The 21,132-nt window shown below is 43.1% G+C and overlaps 1 protein-coding gene across 1 annotated transcript in view; it reads right to left on the bottom strand.

Annotated features, from left to right (window-relative positions):
• Window positions 1-21,132, bottom strand: part of FRY (FRY microtubule binding protein) — a 496,652-nt gene that overhangs the window by 240,487 nt on the left and 235,033 nt on the right. Inside the window, exons 22-26 of the mRNA XM_029602654.1 lie at window positions 20,215-20,404; window positions 16,857-16,981; window positions 16,405-16,462; window positions 11,055-11,146; window positions 10,785-10,957 (exon numbers count right to left, since the gene is read on the bottom strand). Of these exons, the coding sequence (XP_029458514.1) occupies window positions 10,785-10,957; window positions 11,055-11,146; window positions 16,405-16,462; window positions 16,857-16,981; window positions 20,215-20,404 (638 nt within the window). The remainder of the gene's footprint in view (window positions 1-10,784; window positions 10,958-11,054; window positions 11,147-16,404; window positions 16,463-16,856; window positions 16,982-20,214; window positions 20,405-21,132) is intronic.

Below are 21,132 nucleotides of genomic sequence, written 5' to 3'. Positions count from 1 at the left end.
CTTTCATTTAGCATGCATTCATTTTTTAGAGCATACTAAATCTATTTAGTGCACACACGAAAACTAAAGGATATAAAATGGGAAAAAAAAAGTGAAACGAAACCCCCTACTTCAAAAGCAAAATGATGCAAGTACAAACTTTTCAGTTGCATATTACACGAGTTTCATTTTTTGAATTGTTATTTTTTTTTTTTTTAATATAAAATGGAACTGTCGGTGCCCAAGAAAGTAAAGTTGACCTCCTCTTCCCCACCCCAAACAATAATTGATCAGCTAAGTGTTTTTTTTAACAGCTATATAACAGATTTGATAATAGGAGATTTAATGGATCAGATATGTCAGCTGTTAAGAGAATGCCTTCTAACATGTATTAAAACTGCTATACTATAGTTTCCTCAACAGTAGAAAAACAGTTAGTGATAAGAGACATTAATGTCTTGTGACTTGTACGGTATGTTGGAATTTTTCAGGCTCAGGGTAGGGGTTGGTTTGTCCAGACTGAGCTCACAGCTCCCCCTGAGTCATGGGAGTTTGAGAAAATCAAGGCTCAAACAACCAATTAATAAGCAGGCTGATGCAATACCGAGCGCTGGCTTCAGCGCACGGCTCAACCCGTGATTGGACGCAGGTTTTGTACCTGCGTCCACAACCTCCGATGCAAAACGGGGGTTAGCACGTCCAAAACACGCGTCCAATCTCGCGCATAAGTAATAGCGCTCATCACTTGCAAATGCATGTTGATGAGGCTATTATCTATTCCCCCCCCCCGATGCAAAAAAAAAAATATGTGTGCCTGACACACACATTTTTACTCACCAAAATTAACGCCTGCCCTGAGCAGGCGTTAATTTTGGAGGAGCCCAAAAAGTGTACAGAAAAGCAGAAAATACTGCTTTTCTGTTCTTCCTCTGACTTAATATCATGGTGATATTATTAATATATTTTTTTAATTAACCTTTTTATTGAGAACAAAGAATACCATACACAAATATTATTTAAACACAGGCAAACTGTTCATCACAGTAAATTAAATTTTCCCACCCCTCCTCCCTCCTCCCTCCCCCCTTCCCAAACTGCCACTCCAAAAAGCAAAATGATAATTAGTAATTGAAGACTAAAGAGTTAAAAGAAAGGAAAAGGAAAAGTAACTGCATTTCTTTGGACCATTATGTGTTAAAGTAAGAATAACCTATGAGATGAAAGAAGAATGCCAGAAACACTTATTAGAAAGGAGAATTATGAATTGTCACTGTTCCTTCAGTATAAGTAAGGGTCCCAAATATTGTGAAACATATTAATCTTATGGTGTTTTGATGCTGTTATCTTGTGCATTGTGCAGGTGGTATCCAATCGCTTCAGTACTCTAGAAAGTGTAGATATGAAGTTCGATCTCCAGGAATCTGCAATCTCCATTCTTGTTGCTGGGCAGAAATGTAGAAGCAGAGGCTGGGAAGTCCGATCTTCATCGCAAATTGGATAATTTAACAATGCCAAGTCTTTTGTCAGCTTAATGTTGGTTTTATAGATCTTGGATAATATTTCCGATATCTGCTGCCACAGAAATTGTACCTTAGGACAATCCCACCACATATGTAAAAAGGTACCACTGGTAGGGCACCCCCTCCAGCAATTTTCACTTATTTTAGGTCTGAATTTGTGTAATTCAACAGGTGGAAAATACCACCTAAAGAACAATTTATAACTGTTCTCCAGGATTAAAGTGGATATGGAGGATTTCTTTATTGCATGGAAGACACATAGCCAAATATCCTCAGTAGGAACATAATCAAGATCTTGTTCCCAAGCTTGTAAGTGAGTGGGTTTGTCCTTCAGCTTTACGCTTAACAAATTATATATTTTAGAAATCACCTATTTCATATGAAGAACTTGTGTACAATACCCTTCAAAGTCTCTTCTTTGGATATTAGTTACAAAAGTGTTTAATTTTATTGTAAGAGAAGAATTCGGAGTTGGGTAATTTATGTTTGTCCCTTAAAGTGTCAAAGGATAACAATTTCCCATTTACACAGACGCCTGCAATAGATAACAAACCCCTCTCTTTCCAGCATTTAAAAGATTGTATAGATAGGCAAGGGAGGAAGGATAAATTGTGGAAGAGATGCGACAAATAGAAATAGGGCCTCAGCCCCACTAAACGATGTTTCCAAATGTCCCACACCTTTAAAGTATGACGAGTAGTAAGGGCCATATCTGGACATGCTCGCCAAGTTGATTTAGGTTGCCAAACTGCAGCTGTTAGGGGCATTTCACTATCATGGTGATACTAAGTAAGAGGAACTAAAAAATTAGAAAATCCAGAAAAAAAAAACTAGGGTGCCAGCGGTCAGGTTAGGAAAAGAGCCGCTCAATTAAAACAGGCATCCATTTTTCTAACCCGTGGCTGTGCACAGGTTAGGAAAATGAACGCTCTAAAATTGAGCATCCATGTTCCTAATAGGCTGACAGCCACCTCTCCTGGGCACCCACTGCCGAGGAAGCGTTAGGGGCGTGCAATTTCCCCTACTGCCTCCTTTCTATCGCGGCTGCCATCTGCATTTTGCATTGGGCGCCCCGGAGAGGTGGATCAGCAAGAGTTATGGATGCGGGCACTCAATCATGAGTGCCCGTTTAATGTGCGCCGACATTGCATTGGCCTGAAGGTGTGAAAATGTGCACTTGTTTCCAGAGATGGATCATGCCATTTAAAGTCCCTGTGCCACAGAAAAACTGCCTCCTCTAAGTCCTGCTATTTCCAGGAATGAGAGTCTGGTTGTCAATAAACAAGTGCAGCTGTTGGAGCCATCCCCAGAGTGCATCTTACAGCCGGGAAACATAAAGAGGCAATGTCAAGACAGCAGCCTGGCACTTCACCACTGGCATTTTTGCAGGGTGAACTCTACTTATTAAGAAGGGAACAGAATCAAGCAAAAGGAGAAAGAATGAAACAAACTACAAATAAACAAAGTTATTAATGCTTGTGAGGTTAACTCCTTGCAGTTCCCAAACTAAGCTGATACAGCATAACAATGATTTAAAACACTGATTTACATTCCTGGTCTCACAAACAAAGAGGGTCATTTACTAAGCTGCGATATTTAATCATGGGAAGCGACAAATACCCCGGAGTGGGGGGGGGGGGGGGGGGCGGAGCAATCCCTTGGTATTTTTCCTCTCCCACAATAAAATATCATGGTAGCTCACTGTGATATTTTCTCTCACTGAAAAACTCAAGAGAAAATATTGCAGGGAAATGAGGAAACCCTGCCCCTTCACCAAGGGTCTCCATCATCTTAAAGGGCTACTATAGCCCAAACAAGCACATCATAAATCTCCCCCCCCACTGCCTCTAGAGACGGCCCAGCAAGGACAAAAATGCAAAAATATATTTTAAAAATCATATGGCAAGACCCTGTCCCCTACCTAAACTCTTCCCCTTTCACATAAAACTCATCCCCCAGGTTCAACTAACCCCCAGAAGACTTCTTACCCCCTTGGACATCCCCCCCCCCCCCCACTCACTTCCTGGGTCTCCCAACCTTACTGTATATTAAGGCCATGGTAGTGTAGTGGCCCCCCATCCCACCCTCAGACCTCCCAATACCTTAAGAGACCATCCCTGTTGGTCTTATGGGCATCCCTGGTGTCTATAGGGACAAAGTGCATCCTAGGCTCCGAGCCAATCTATGCCATTTTCCAAAATAATGCACATCGATCTTTGCTCCTATCCTGCGATAGAGGCAAAAGCTGGTTACCTGTTTTGAAAGATGACATCAATCAGTGTCCCAACCGGCTTGCCCTGGCTGGAGTGCAGATGTGCCGTGGCTGCAGTCTCATTTCCTGACATCATGTTTCCCTTCTGGCCTGCAGAATGTCCTCCTGCTAGCAGGGGGTGTTAGAGAGCAGTGCATATCGGCAGCTGCTCCTGCTTCCCTTCTGCTGGCTCTCCTCTGCAACAGAAACTGCACAGGGCTCTGTAGGCTTGTGAGCCCTGCTGGCCCCATGCGGTTCAGATTGCAGAGGGAGCCTGGCAAAGGAAGAAGAAGCAGCACTTGGTTTCTGTTCAGGGATTGGGGGTGAGGTGGAGAAAGGGACAGATGAATGAGCCAGTGTGTGGGGAAAGAGGAAAGGGAAGGTGATAATGCCAGGAAATGGGGGACAGGGATTGGGGGAGAAGGGTGGAGGGAGAAGAAAGATGATGATTCAAGGGGGTGGGAAGGAAAGTGGAACGAGAGGGAAGGTGATAATGTTGTCAGGGAGTGAGGTTGAGGGAAGGTGATGCCAGGGTGTTGGGGAAACAAGATTGATGATGATGTCAGTGAGGGAGAGGAGTGGAGAGAGAGAGGGAAAGTGATGATGCCAGGGGGTGAAGGAAAGGAAAGATGATGATGATGATGTCAGGAAGTGAGGGAGAGGGCAAGTGATGCCAGGGTTGAAGGGAAAGGGAACAGAAGGTGATTGGCAAGGGGAGTGGAAGGAGAGGGAAGAGAAAGCGATGATGCCAGGGAATGAAGAGAGAGGGAAAGTGATGATGTCAGGGGTGAGAGAGAAGGGTGGAGGAAGAGGAAAGGAGATGATGCCAATGGACAGAGGGAGAGGGGTGGAGGCAAAGGGAAGGTGATGATGCCAGGAAATGGGGGACAGGGATTGGGGGAGAAGGGTGGAGGGAGAAGAAAGATGATGATTCAAGGGGGTGGGAAGGAAAGTGGAACGAGAGGGAAGGTGATAATGTTGTCAGGGAGTGAGGTTGAGGGAAGGTGATGCCAGGGTGTTGGGGAAACAAGATTGATGATGATGTCAGTGAGGGAGAGGAGTGGAGAGAGAGAGGGAAAGTGATGATGCCAGGGGGTGAAGGAAAGGAAAGATGATGATGTCAGGAAGTGAGGGAGAGGGCAAGTGATGCCAGGGTTGAAGGGAAAGGGAACAGAAGGTGATTGGCAAGGGGAGTGGAAGGAGAGGGAAGAGAAAGCGATGATGCCAGGGAATGAAGAGAGAGGGAAAGTGATGATGTCAGGGGTGAGAGAGAAGGGTGGAGGAAGAGGAAAGGAGATGATGCCAATGGACAGAGGGAGAGGGGTGGAGGCAAAGGGAAGGTGATGATGATGCCAAGGGGTGAGGGAAAGGGATGAAGGCAGAGGGCAGGAGATGATATCAGGGGGAGAGGGAAGGTGATGATGATATGAGGGGGTGGGGAAGAGGTGGTGATAATGCCAGGGGTGGGGCTAAGAGATGGAGGGAGAGAGAAGGTGATTATGATGTGTGGGGGTGAGGGATGGCAGGAGAGGGAAGGTGATAATGATGATGCAGGAGGTGAGGAAGAAGGAGAGAGATGATGATGAAGCCAGGGGATGGGGGAGAGGGGTAGAAAGAAAGGAAAGGGAAGGTAGTGATGATGATGATGTCAGTGATGAGGAGGTGGGGAGAGAATGTGATGATGCTAGGGGGTACAGGAAAGTGGTGGAAGGAGAGGGAAGGTGATGATGATGCTGGTGGGAGAGGGAACATGATGATGCCAGGGAGTGGGGGAGAGGAGTAGAAAGAAAGGGAAGGTGGTGATGATGATGCCAGGGGCGAGGAGGTAAAAAGAAAAGATGATGTTGATGCCAGGGAGTATGAGAGAGGGAAGGTGATGATGATGATGCCAGGGGGATGGGGGGATAGAGAAGGGAAGAAGATGATGATGCCAGGGGACAAGCATGATTATGATGCTGGGGGTAGAGGGAAGGAAGGGAGAAGGTGATGATGCCAAGGGGTAGGGGGAGAGAGAAGATAAGAGAAAGGAAAGTGATGATGGGGAAGTGGGTGGTGTGCCTCAATGAAGTAACCCCTGTGCCACGAAACAAATAGGATTGGGAACCTCTGGCTTAGAGGACACTCTGGGCCCCACTAGATACCAAGGATATGCACCAGATCATCAGGGATGGTCTCTAAAGTATGGGGGTGGGATGTCTGGGGGTGGGGGCCACTAGACTACAAGGGATTAATCTAAGGTGGGGGACTACAGGATAGGGTAGGAAGTCCTCTGCAGGGGTGGTAGTTGAACGGGGGGGGGGGGGGGGGTGAGTTTTATGTGAAAGGGAAGTTGTTTAGGTAGGGAGCAGGGCATCACCGCACAATTTTTTAAATATATTTTGAACTTTTGATCCTGCTTGTCCACCTTTAAAGGTGGTGGGGAAGGGGTGGGAGTCTACACAGACCTCCGGGGGCTATTTTACATGGTTAAGGGAGGGGGAAATGTTTTAGGCCACTGCTGGTCCTTTAGTTTTAAGGCTGGGAGCATTGGGACATGCATTACAGTCCTGATGCTCCTGTAGAAAGTTAGTTACAACTCCTGAAATGTAGCTAACTTTTCAGGAAATAACATGGTTTTTGGCAAGACTTGTTATTTTATTAGAATAAATTAGGTTATAATGAGCTACTTTGCATGCATTTGAAAATTGTATGCATGAAAATCGCATGCAAAGCAGCTCAATTTAATAGGGGTGGTTTACTAAAATATGCAATATCACTGAGATATGTGTATATCGCATGATAGTGTTTTGCACGCAATAAATGCTAGCTTTTACATGTTCTATCCAAATTGCGCCTTAGTAAATGACCCCCAAATTGTACTAAACAGATTACATCATGAAACATAAAACAATGTAACATAAAATATAACATAACGCTAACATCATAAGTAATAAAAATCAACAATTCTTAAAACCATCATCAAATATAGAATCAAATTAAAAACAAATAAAACCTACCAACACCATCTAAGCCCGGTCAATTTAGACCAAAAGCTTCTTGAAATAGGAAGACAGATTTTAAAAAATGAGGTTATCTATATTAGGGTATTCTCTAAAGGTAAGCTGATAACCAATTTCTACACAGTCACAATGCATTCTAAATTCAGATTAACAAAAGCCCCCCAATGTCAATTATTCAGACAAAAAAAGGCCTTGTCTATGGCAGACTGGGTAGCTCAAGTGACCCTTGAATGCCAACATTATCTATGTTATTATCATCATGATTTATATAGCTTATACCAGATGGATGTAAACAATGTATAAAGATACTTCTTGGATCTTACAATCTAGTCAAGATAGACAAAATACATAACAAAAAACAACTAAGAGGCTTTGAGTTAAGACAGCAAGGCCAGGACTGAGAAGATTAAGGCCTGGATTCTCTAAGGTCGCAGACCTTAGGTTGCAGATCTTAGAGAATCCGGTGGTAATGGGGGGGGCAAAAAGGGGGGCGGTTCTGTGCGGGGGGCGGTCCTGTGATAGCCGGCAGCGATTGCTGCCGGCTTTCACGCCGAATAACTACACCATAAATGGTGTAGTTATTTGGCGCAAAACTGGCGGCGATAAGGAATCTTACCTTTCACCACCAGCAATGTGTCCGCAGGGTCGGCCCTGGTGCCGCCCCGACTCCTCCTATTCCGGAGCCGACTCTACCCCGAGCTAGCTATCGCACGCGAAAAGTCCCTTTTCGCGTGCGATAGCGTTAGAGAATGACCCCCTTAGATAGATGGTTACTCAAGACAAGCAGCTCCGGATCATCAGAAGCAGTCTTACATAACTCTGCAGGGTTCTCTAGATCTTGTAGACATGTACCTTATGCCAAGAGACTTCCTACAGTATGCTGTATATTTCTGGTACAAATGTATGAAATACAGAACATTTTTATACATGGCCAAACTGTTCAAATCTCAGTTTGGTCCAGTGGATTGCATTGCCCCTACACATATTTTGCTGTTTATATTATTTTCCTCCCTGCAATCATTTTGCATTGAATCTCTTTCAGCAAATGTACATGTGTGTCAAAGGCTAAAATAGAACCAAGGTAAAAAGCTGGCTATTAGTCTTTCCTTGAGCAGGACTGGGCGAAACCCTGCATTTATCCCATCCTGAAGTCTGAAAATTTCTTATATTTTTTTTTGTCTGTTGGGAAAAAAATAACAATGGAACTATCCTAATAATTTTTTGAGTTTAGTAAATTTAGCTACTAAATACTTTTTGCACAGATGAATAAAACCAATAACTACTTATCCTGTCTCTACATGTGTTTTCTGTTTATTTACTACTGTCCTGGTTCCACAGCAATCTTTCTGCTTTTGTTACTAATGCCATGTTCATTCTTTATTCAGCGTAGTTTCTTGTGTACTATTTTATTGCCAACTGGTAGTCAGTCCTTACATTCCTTACTTCTGCTTTATTCAGGGCAGTTGGCTCTAAAGAGTTAACCTCTGACTTGGAAACAGGGCTTTCTAGGTGTCTTTCCATGTGTGTTTTCAGTCAGCTCTGTGTGCATCTGTGGCTAATCTCCAGCCCTGCAAAATAATCCTCATTTTACTTGTCTTTATTTCTGAAGCCCAGACTTCAGATAACTTTGCTGTTATCTCTAGTTTATGCACAATAAGACTATTTGATTTGCCCATTAATAGAGTTGGGAGTTGAAGAAGCAGCCTCCTTTGCGAGTAAAGACTGAGTTAAGCTATTTGTTCACATTGCACATAGAAAATGTGTAGCAAAGACAAAATAGTAAAATGAGGGAGTAAACCGTCGGGTTAGTAAAGAAGCAGCACCCCAGTGGTTCCCACAGCAGATTCACTCCCACAGCTATATCTCAATAGCCAGGCCTCTCTTTATGGCTGTGAAGAGATATATATTCAAATCCAAGAACGGATCATAGGCTCCAGACATTATCCTGCTGATCCACAATCAGGCTCTAAGCAGTGCCATCTGAAGTTCACTGCTTAGAGCCTGACTGTGGATCTGAATTCTATCAGCTTTCATCCCTGCTCCAAAGTAATTACCTTTAGGTTGTTACCAGTGCTACAGACTCATAAGTGATGCATCTAGGCAGAATCTTAGCCACAGGCAGTACTATCCTGCCTCCAGAAATCACAGAGGCTGAAATCCCACCTCATCAAATTCAGGAAAGTGTTAGGCCTAATCAGTCTGGGATTCTCACACAGAAGGCCAGTGTCCACTATCCAGGACAGAGACCAGTATCATAAGAAACTGGACAAGGCCTGGAAAAAGACTCAGAGTGATATACACAATATTACAAGCACAGCAAGTAAACAAGCTGTCAGCCAGCTCAAGTCTGTTTACAGGAGCTACCAGAGAATATCTCACTTTCCTAACACGGATCAATTTGGACAACAGCTTGCAGCAGCAAGATCTTCAGCAAACCACTGATCAGAGACATGAGAGTTTGATCAAAGAGAGTAGAGCAGAAGTTGAATCTCAAATGGATTTTTCAAAACAAAGTGCATCTCAGTGTTCCAGGCATGCTAGATTCACCACAAAATACTCAAAATCAGTGTGCTCAAACATATTTCAACCAGTGCAGCCACCTCCAGAGCACAAGCCGAAGTGGAAGCTGCAGAGATACATGTATCTTATAGTAAGAAAAAAACAGCTTTCAAACTTGCAATAGACAAAAAGGAACCACTCGAGCTACTGATCATATATCCTCCAAAACTGTATTCTTATTGTAAATATTTATAGAGCTGGTCTCATATAGTGATAAAAGTCTCATCCCTCTGGCTGATTCATTTTTTCAGTCATCTACCAGCCTCTCCCTACTACCTTCTCAAACACTCAGGGCTGTATTTTAAAAGGGTTTTGCGCACAAGGTATGCACGTAACCCTTTTAAAACACCCCTGCGCGTGCCGAGCCTATTTTGCATAGGCTCGGCAGCGCGCACAAGCCCCGGGAGACGCATAAGTCCCGGGGCTTGCAAAAAGGGGCGGTCGGGGGCATGGCCAGGGGGCGTGGTGTCGGATCGGGGGCGTGTTCGGGGACGTGTGGACGGTCCGGGGGCGTGGCCGAGTACCCCGACACAGGCCTGCCGCGCCAGCAGACAGCCGGCGCGCGTAAGTTACTACTGCCCGGAGGCAGTAGTAACTTTTCGAATAAAGGTGGGGGGGGGGGTCTAGATAGGGCCGGGGGGTTGGGTTTGGGAGGGGAAGGTACCGGGGGGGGGGGGGGGAATGGAGGAAACGGGCAGCGCGCGCAGGGCTCGGCACGCGCAAGTTGCACAAATGTGCACCCCCTTGTGCGCGCCAACCCCGGATTTTATATGATACGCGCGGCTATGCGCGTATCTTATAAAATCCAGCGTACTTTTGTTTGCGCCTAATACGCAAACAAAAGTACGCGCGCGCACTGTTTTTTAAAATGTACCCCTCAGTGTATATGCCATTAGCGTGAAACTGCTATTTAAAATATTTTTATATATATGCAAACAAAAACTTTTGTGTAAGAGATCTTTTGTGCTTATTTTCTGTCTTTAACAATGTTCTTCAATAATCTCATCGATGATTCACATATTTAAGTTCCAAATGAAAGTAAAAGCTTGCTGGTTTCCAAAAATGCCCTGGTCTCCAAAAACGGCCAACCCTGCAATGTTTCGGCAAAATATATTGCCTGCATCAGGGGCTTCTTTATAATTGCATGCGGGAAGAACTCTTCATGGTGTAGACATGGCGAGCATTTTATGGAAATCTGACTACTCAAAATTGCAGCATGCAATATTTGATTTTTCCACTGACAGCCAATTCTTTTAAAATATAATCTTAATAAATTGGGGGAAAAAAACATTGTATGACATTATATTGACTTAATCATGTGTTAGATAATTAGAGGATGCTTACACTTAAAAAATGAACAGTAAATGTAAAAAAAAGGGGTCCCGAGAAGGAGAAAACTTTCAAAATGAGCCTACATGTGTTTAACAAAACATAGATGATAAAAGATCAAAATATTCATACGACGGATCACCTTACCTGGAACACACTGAATCAAGTTGGCAATCATTGCACTGAAATGTGCTCGGATGTCCTTGAGAATCTCAACCTCCTTATCATTCTCTGCCTCCAGCAGCATGCGAGTCAGATCCACATATTCCAAGAACAGAGCCCCCAGGGCCAAGGTATCTCGCTCTAAGGCTCCATTTGTACTAGTGAGAAAGAAAATCGCAGGGTGAGAACAGCGGCCTTCGTGATGAAAACTGACGAGGAATTAAAGCCATTGCAAAGGCGCAGTGCAAAACCTACTTGTCGCTGATGACTCTGGCGTCAGCGAGCAATTCAAATATCCGCAGCAGCTGCAGCCTCAGCAGGTCTCGGCGCTCACGGCGCTTCTTGTTCTGGCGTGTGGAAAGGATTACATTGCATTACACTTTTGATTTACTTGTCACCCTGCTTCTTGCAAAGATGAGCAATCTTGGACTCTCAGCCAAGAAATCCTGCCATCCCCATTTGATCTACAGAAATACATGAAGCTGCTTTAATGGACACAAAAACCCAGAGGGCCTGAGTCATCAAGGTCTTTTCCCAAAAACATAGAATGGGAGAAAAACCTTAAGTTCATTCGGAATCTAAAGGTTCAATTTCAGGAAAACAAAATTGGAGGAAAAGTTTTAAAGATGAGAGTTGTGGTGGTTTCAAACTAAATCAATCATACCAATACATATTTACAAAATATAACTTGACTAGGAAAGCCAAATTACATCAAAAGCCTAATTCTCCACTGGGTACTGGAGACATAAGGAGATAAAAGTGACTTGTCGAAGTCAGTTGCAAGTGCTGAACTTCTCCTGAGCCACAGGCCAATGCTCTACCACTAGACCACGTGCCTCCCCGAAGGAAGAAGATTTATCCAGAGCAGCACAAGCAGTGCATGTATTTGACTATAGAAGCAATTATTTAAATAGAAAGTTTCCATTCTTTAAAAGAAAAATAACGTGATCCAGTGCTAACTGAGAGACCTTAGAACCTTAGAACATTTCTAGAAGGATTTTAGTCACAGTAAATCTAATATGTTTGAGGCAGCACCTGTAGAGGGCCAATGGTGGTAGTCACTGCATATGGTGGTGGTGGTGAGGGGTGGGGGGAGGGGCAGGTAATGTGGCCGCGCAGACTGAAAGGTGGACCCAGGCATTGACTCCCACCCATGTGGTCCTAAGATGATGGAAGAGGGACAGCATGGCCAGCATATGGAGCAAACAGCTGTGACTGTTGCTTCGTCCCATGGAAGGGGGATGCAGTAAGAGTGGTAGAAGGTGGGTAACAGGGACGGTGGTGAAGTCAACCTAGGGAGGGTGGGTGGGAGAGAGTGCCGGTGAAGGGAGAGAGAAGCCTGAGGAACAGGGAGTTGGGGTTAACATCAGGCTGGGATGGGGAGAGAGGGTTGGGGGTCGGGGCTGTGGGAAAATATCCTCCACTGAAAAATAAATGGTGGCAAGTAGTTATTCTAAATGCTGTTGAGTGGAGTCCAGAGAGATAACTGTGCTGGGTGACATTACCCTTTCACCAATTAACTATTCCAAGACAGGCTAGAACATGAATTCAAGCACTTTGATTTGTTACTGTGAATGGAAGGAGATTTGTCCTCCAAACATGTATTTATCTGAACGCCAAATAAAATGGCAACTGTGAACAGATGTGCCTAAGTGGATATCTTTTGTTACCCTCCAAACAGTCTTTAACTGGAAAGTATTTATTTATTTATTTAAACATTTTTATATACCGACCTTCCTCACAAGATATCAAGTCGGTTAACAGTACAGAAAATAATTATCAGTACCTAAAATACATCTCAAATTAAATTACAATAAACCAAATAAAATACTCTAAAATCATAGCTACAATATAAAACCAACATCAAATTTAAAAAATCCTCATTTTATACACAATAAAACAATCCTAAAATAATACTACAACCCACATTATTCATTTTTCAACCTACAATTTTTATATATTATATCCAAAACTAAATCATAATAAATCACTAATTCAGTCCATTTCCCCAACTAAGGGATTCTAACCTATCCTTCCTGACTCCCATAATTATTTCCAAAATCTTCTATCCTGTAGTTTTTCAAAAACAGTAGGCATAATGAAGGACTTGAATAATATATGATTGAGCAGAATAATATATGATTGAGCAGAATTCTTAACTAGAGTTAGGGCTAATGCCCTTAACTAGAGTTAGGGCTAATGCCCTAACTCTAGTTAAGAATTCTGACTTTGCCCGGAGCCCTCAACCCAAGAAAGACTGCTATAAATATAGGTAAGGATCTGCTTCAAACCCTCTCATATCCTGCGCTCCCAACTATTCCTTCCTGAGGGCTGCAAACCTTCTGCACTCAGAAATTTGGGCCTCACTCTCCACTCCTTGAAATTAGGAGGTATACAAAGAATAATGCACAGGAGAAAACTCTTAACAGTAGAGGTGTGAATCGTGTGATCGATCGTCTTAATGATCGATTTTGGCTGGGGGGGAGGGAAATCTTATCGTCGTGGTTTTTAAAAAAAAAAATCGTTAAAAATCGTAAATCGGGGAGGGCGGGAAAACCAGCACACCAAAAAACCCCTAAAACCCACCCCGAACCTTTAAAAGAAATCCCCCACCCTCCCGAACCCCCCCAAAATGTTTTAAATTACCTGGGGTCCAGTGGGGGGGTCCGGACACGATCTCCCTCTCTCTCTCTGGCCACGGCTGCGTTGAGAAATGGCGCCGGTGGCCCTTTGCCCTTATCATGTGACAGGACAAAGGTAGCGCTGGCGCCATTTTGTTTCCTGGCTCCCGACGTCACGCCTGCTGGAGATCGCCCCCGGACCCCCGCTGGACCCCCAGGGACTTTTGGCCAGCTTGGGGGGGGGGCCTCCTGACACCCACAAGACTTGCCAAAAGTCCAGTGGGGGTCCGGGAGCGACTGTCGCCCGTATGACATAGTGAGGGCAAAGGTAGCGCCGGCGCCATTTTGAAGATTGGCAATACAGCCTGCGTGCAGGAGGTCGCTCCCGGACCCTGCTGGACTTTTGGCAAGTCTTGTGGGGGTCAGGAGGCCCCCCCAAGCTGGCCAAAAGTCCCTGGGGGTCCAGCGGGGGTGATCTCCAGCAGGCGTGACGTCGGGAGCCAGGAAACAAAATGGCGCCAGCGCTACCTTTGTCCTGTCACATGATAAGGGCAAAGGGCCACCGGCGCCATTTCTCAACGCAGCCGTGGCCAGAGAGAGAGAGGGAGATCGCGTCCGGACCCCCCCACTGGACCCCAGGTAATTTAAAACATTTTGGGGGGGTTCGGGAGGGTGGGGGATTTCTTTTAAAGGTTCGGGGTGGGTTTTAGGGGTTTTTTGGTGTGCCGGTTTTCTCGCACCCTATTTAATGATACAATACAAATGCCCCTGACGATAAATCGGGGGCAATTGTATTGTATCGTGCACTCTAACGATTTTGGACGATTTTAAAATTATCTGACGATAATTTTAATCGTTCAAAAACGATTCACATCCCTACTTAACAGGTCAATTTTAAAATGAGCATGCGGCAGCCATACACATGCGTAGGGGCATGTGAGCAGATATACGCCAGAATTTTAAATCATGCGCGCATTTATGAGCATACAATTTAAATTACACTGAGCGCATATTAGCGTGCTCCTAATTTTGTGCCATTACTTGAGCAAACATACTTTGTGTATCTTCCTTAAGAAATTAACAGCTTTTGCCCGTACTAGTAAGTGGATTTTAAAGTATGTATGAAGGAGAAAGCCAGTTTTCCCAATTGGTCCACTAGATTGCCCAGTTTATTTTGAGGTCATCCAGACCCCTCTGGTTCTTCATCCTGCACCCCCCCCCCCCCCAGTTGACCCAGACCTCTCACCCTGTCATGTAAGCCCAAAAACGTGAGTTCTGCAGGCTTGCTCCTCATTAAGAGGAGCAGTAAAGTAACATGGATAACAAGCTGGCGTGCGCTGTGGCCTCTACTTTTAAAATACAGAGTTATGTGCATTACGCTTGGCCTTACCCTGGAACGCCTATGCCCATACTCCACTCTAACTCTGCCCCTTTTTCATCTCTTTTTTTTTTTTTTACTCATGCATGCGTACATACGTGTATAATTTCCAGCTTTTAAAATATGACTTGCTTGCACGTGGCTCAGATACTTGTGTATATGGGCTTTTTAGTGTAAGCAACGCTTTTAAAATTCGGTCCTTTGTGGGGAATAATGGAATATCTCTGAAGCCAGATGAAAATCCTTTTTTTGCAGCATGTGAAAGAAATACTATAGACCAAATGACTCCAGATATTTGGCCATTTATATGGTTCAGGAATATGGTAGGACTGAGGCCAGCGCTCCAAGGGCTGCTCTGACCTATATGTTACATATTAAGGGGTAGATTTTCAAAGGGTTACTTGCGTAAGATACTCTGCCTCCCCCTGCGCGCGCAGGGGGAGGCAGGGTATCTCTATCTGGGTATCTCTATCTGGGTAACATCTGGGTAACATCAAGCTAGATTGAGAGAACCTTGCCCAAATCTCATCTTGGAGTGAGTTTCCTCACTCAGAAGGCCAACAAATCTTCACAAGAGACCACTGTTCTGTTCGTAGGTGTCACGTGGCATGTCAAAGTGGCCCCTAACCCCCTACACTCTTACCTAATCCCCACCTCGAGTTACTAGGTGGGCCTACCATAGGGATACAAATACCTGCCTATGGGCCACAATATTATGGCCAGTCTCTCTCTCTCTCTCTCTCTCTCTCTCTCTCTCTCTCTCTCTCTCTCTCTCTCTCTCTCTCTCTCTCTCTCTCACTCTCACTCTCTCATGCTGTCAATTCAGCTGAAATTGGATTTACAGGAGACATCACAAATGGCAATGAAACCTTACCACATGGTCACAGCAGCTAATGCAATCCAAAGACATGTTGTTAAAATTAGTGTTATGGCTGTGCAATAGCTCTTCACAGGCAGGCTAACCCAGCCCTAACTCCATGCGTTAATGGGGCTTTTCACATGCAATAAGCCCTTAACGCATGCAAAAACACCTTACCGCATTTTAATAAATGACCCCCTTAGCGAGATAGCTGACTCCGCCCCCATATTAGCAGGATAACTTTGTATGCAGATAAAAAGTTATCCAGTTAACTCAGAGCTGGGCAGGATTTTCAAATCCCATCATCCAGCTAAATCCAAACTTGGCCAGACAAATGGTGCTGAATATCAGCCATATCTATGTACTAACTTTGATGGATTTTTTAAACAAATATTTAGAGAATCATATTCAAAAACCAGCTGAGTTGGAATATTACCCAGATAACTTTATCTGGTTAATTTTTCCCATATATTCAGCAGCACTTAACAGGTAAAACTAAAAATTAACTTTGTCTGGGCAATATAGAATATCAGCCTGCCTAGACAAAGAGAAATCACACCACTGGATTGCTCCGTCACATCTTCTTTGTAGCTGGGTAAACTTTGTGCAGGCAAATTTAGCCAGATTGTGAGGGGAGGGGGTGGACAAACACATTGAATATTGACCTTCTGGTTTTCTTATCTGTGTCATCACAAATTTATATCTAATCAACACTCAGTGAAGAGAAGCCAAATTACTTCAACTAACCTCTGGTCTCCGTTCCAAAGCCTCCTTCATTAGTGGATGAAGCTCTTCTACTAATTCCCTACAGAAGACAAAGAAAGTGAAGACAACATCCTATACAGATTATAAAGCCAGAGCCTTCTTCTGTTCATTTTTCTTGTTTCAGTGTTGCAACACAAACACGTGATAATATGCCCTCTCCGCAGTCAGACTGTTTGTACGTATTTCACTTTCTGCTTCAACTGCGTTTCTAGGGTACATTGCAGCCTATTATGGCAAACCCTTGTCATGATGCCTTCTACTCAGTGCAAACAAAAAGCTTTTTTATTAAACGTGGCACATAAGTTTATTTCATCTCTTGCAAATAGATATAAAATAAAATATACATAAAGTATAAACAATATTAAATGCTATTTGTTATAAACAAATGGTTGACTTTGACGAACATTGCTAGGGGAACAGTAAAACTTCAATACCTGAAAACAAGTGAATTTGTTCTTCCAAATCCTAGCACCAGCGATTCAGTAATTTCTATGCTTTCAAGCCTCATCATAGGCACTAGCTGTTTTAACAGGACTCCAACTGATGGGGTTCCAATAACCTGCAAGACAATCATCAGGAGCCATTACATAGTATTTTACAGCCACTTGAAAGACTTTTATAGCAAATGGTATCACTGCTGTAATTGACCGTGATGGAGAGGGAAGAGCTGGTACCCTGTATATACAGGGAGGGTTAAAGCACAACCCTGGTCTGACGCCTACTGCCAGAGCCACAGGGGCTGCAACCTAGAGGAATGATTAGCTGCATTTATCTGACCCACAGTATGGCTAATCCAACAAGGCCTGCATACAGTACAGAGAAAACCTGTTAGTGGAAGTTTATGCTATTCCTTTTCTTTCTCCTACTGGTATAATTTGGATTCCAGCTGTTGTAAGAGTCAATTCATGTTTACTTCTTTAGGATCCCTGTGATGGGGACAGATTTTCCTGAAAGACTTTCTGTAAACAAATGTTTTAAATCTTTCAGCACTATTCGTTTCTCCTGTACATTTGCTTCACCTGCAGCTGAATGCTGCATCAACCCACCAGAGTGACCATATAACCTTTAGGATAAAGCAAATATGATCCTGGCAATTAAGATTTAAAAAAATGCAGAGAAATGCATTTAGGATACAAAAACCCAAGGGAAAGGTACAGTATTGGAGGTGAAATTCTTCTAAGCACAAAGGAAGAGTGGGATCTGAAGGTAATTGTATCTGATGGTCTTAAAGTGGTGAAACTTAAAGCGATGGTAAAAGCCAGAAAGATGCTTGGCTGCACAAGGAGAGGAATGGTCAGCAGAAAAAGAGAGGCGATATTGCCCCTGTACAGGTTTATGGTGAGACCTCACTTGGAATGCTGTGTACAATTTTGGAGACCACACCTTCTAAAGGATAGAAATAAGATGGAGTCAGTCCAGAGGGTGGCTACTAAAGTGGTCAATGGTCTTTGTTCTAAAGCAGATGGGGCTAGAGTTAAAGATCTAAACATATATACCCTAGAGGAAAAGCTAGACAGGGGAAATGATAGAGACATTCAAATATCTCAAAGGTTTCCAGCACAGGAGGTGAGCCTTTTTCAATGGAAAGGAGGCTCTAGAACAAGGGGTCATGAGATGAGGTTGAAAGGGGGTAGACAAAAACAGAATCTGAATTCAAGAAAGCATAGGAAAAATACAGGGGATCTCCAAGGAAGTGATGCTAAATTAATTGGACAGATGGGCAGACTGCATGGCCATATGACCTTTTTCTGCTATCATGTTTCTATATTTCTGGTCCCAAAAGTATGACCACTTAGCTCTGTATGGATGGAATCCTTAACCTCTACCAGGTTTGGTGCAGAGAACAGTCTGCAGTAAATAGAGAACTAGAAGCAGATTGAAAAATAAACAGGGAGAGAGTACATTCTATACTTCACTTCTAGGCCTATGGCCCATCTTTCTGAAAAGCCCATTGGAGGATCATGGGAAAGGAAATGCAAATCCGATTTGCTGACAATCCCAGTGTTTAACTCACTAACAGAAAAATAAATATTACATCTACTAGAGAAAGAACTGTATTGGACTGTCAGGGAATGAATTCTTGCAATAAGAGGCTATGTTTTCTGCTGTAATTTGGAGTTGCTATGAACTTTTGCCTGTGGCTGGAATTTTGTTGGAGTGCCCTATTTTTGTGTTTTAATAAACTGGAAAACTGGAACTATTATCCTATGTTTGGTCTCAACTTAATTTCAGGGTCTGGGTTCAAGTGAGGTGAAGGTTGCCATCCAATTGGTATTCATGGGTTAAGCTGTCAAACCGCAGAGGGGAAAATCTTCCCATCCAGCAAGGGCAATTACCTTGGGTCCAGTTCCCTAAAACAATTGCTCGACCACATTCTAAAAAAATAAACCCATCACTAGTGACAGGTTGCATTTTATGTACCCCAAGATGGGGTTATACACAAACATTTAAAACCTTGAAAAAATTCTGGAAAGAATGCTGATTACTCTCTGTACCCATTTTTGCTGTCTTCTGACTTGAGGCAGGGTCCAGTAGAAGAGTCTCTTTCTACATTTCAAAGGGCAGCTGAGACTAAGGAAGAAGCCAGGATGATTTGGGCATTTTTCTAAAAGCTTTGCAATAGAGCTTTTTCAGAAGTATATAGTACTATGAGGCGCCTATACTTTTGAATTAAAATTTTCTCATGTGCTTAGCACCTAAATGTAGGTGCCTTAAACCATAAGATACCAAAATGAAGATGCCTAAAAATGGGTTGGGGCAGGGTAATGAATTAAGTCACTCCATGCTGATAATCAGCGCTGAATGCTTAAATAAGGTGCCTTAATTGAGGTCAGGCATGGCAAATTCTAGCCCTTGAATGACACAAACAGGGCAGGTTTTTAGGATATCTACAATGAATATGCATGAGAAAGATTTGTATTCACAGCCTCCCTTGTAGGCAAATTTATCTCATGCTTATTCATTGTGGATATCCTGAAAACCTGGTTGGTTTGTGGCATTCGAGGACTGGAGTTCACCATTCCTGATTTAGGTTGTCCCAATAAATGTACTAACTTTAGGAAACTCAAATTAAGGGGCCCATGTACGAAAGGTTTTCTCCCATTGTGTGTTTATGAGAAAAATGCTTAGTAATATTCAGCTGTTTAAAGCACCTTATACGCACTTAACAAGACTGCTACTTCAAGTGCCTTAAATCAGCTGCTGAGCCCTCTTTTTAAGATCGGGCTCTATATGCCTGCCCATAGAGCATTGCTTGGCTAAAGAAAGATATAGAGCATGCTACAAAACAACTTTGAACAAAAGTATTCAGTCCAGCTTTGTGAGATAAATTTCATGAGAAATCTAACATTGCACACAAAAGCTGAGACCTGAGATGCCAACTGCAGTCAGAGTCATGAACAAATCTGAGGTGCTCCCCTCTGCCATCACCACTTGATTCTTCATAGCATTAACTGATCAGACAACCTTCTGTTTTTCAATCATCCAAAAAGAGCCACCAGGAGAGAAAGAAGCTACCCCTGAGGAGGGTCGGATTTGTAGGACAGACTGTGGCACTTCACTGCCCTCTTCTTTAATGACATCTCCTGATGAGTTCAGTGTAAAATAAATAGAAGCTCTTTGACTTGGCTCTAAAACTGTTATATCTCCTAGTAAAGTACAAAACCTCTTCCTATTCAGAAACCGCAGCTTGCATTTAATATGTTATGATGAGTATCTGAAAATCAAAAACCAGTAACGGTTCTGGAAATAATACAATAGAATAACATAGTCCTGGAAGCACAAAAACACAACCTTATTATCGTAGCTCACTGAGCCATCAGGGGTGGTAGCCATGATTTCCGGCGTTGAAGCTCGTAAGTGTCCAGGGCTCATGATACTGGGTTTGGCTACACCAAAGCAGAGAATGAGATAATTCCTCCAGAGGGTTACATAGTTATCACCACTGCCTGCTGTGCTAGTTTTCTTCGCATTTAGAGGGCTACTAAGAGATGAGAAGGATAAACAAGTTAATTCCAGAACCATATTTATTTATTTCAACATGTATATACCGCCTATTAACATTCCTAGGTGGTTTACAATCATACATTCATAATCAATCACTGAGAGAAAAAACAAAGATTAAAACAATTTTGCTTAGAAACAATATTAAACCCAATGTAATACAAAAACAAATGATAACAGAACATAAAACATAACGCTGAAGCAGCACTCTAAAATCAAGATCTCCACAAACTAATGCACCATTCTAGCAACTTTAAAATAGCATCTGGTTCAACCTGTATAACTGAAATGTACATCAGTAATCATTAACCACTAGTTTCTGGAAGTTGCTTAAAAAATACAGATTTCATCTTCTTCCTGAACCTAAGCAGAGAGCTCTCTTCCCTAAGTGCCAATGGTAATGAGTTCCATAATAAAGGCCCTTGCACACAAAAAAAGACAATCATGGGATTCACTGAGTCTGATTAAACTGAAGGATGGGACATCAAGCAGACACTGGGATGTAGAACTCAATTGTTGAGTCAGCTGGTATAGTTTCAGGGCCGCATTAAAACTAGGAGGGGCAAGACCACAGAATCCTTTAAAAATTAATAATAACATTTCAAATTTTATCAGCCAGACTATAGGAAACCAATGGTATTGAGCTAAAACAGTGGGGGTTTTTTTCGGTTGGCAGGAACGTTTATTCTACAAGCAAAATGATACTGT

Source organism: Rhinatrema bivittatum, chromosome 5, assembly GCF_901001135.1.
Source record: "Rhinatrema bivittatum chromosome 5, aRhiBiv1.1, whole genome shotgun sequence".
In the NCBI taxonomy this organism is placed as follows: Eukaryota; Metazoa; Chordata; class Amphibia; order Gymnophiona; family Rhinatrematidae; genus Rhinatrema; species Rhinatrema bivittatum.
Note: the sequence above shows the minus strand (reverse complement) of the source record. Positions and strands in the feature narration are given on the sequence as shown.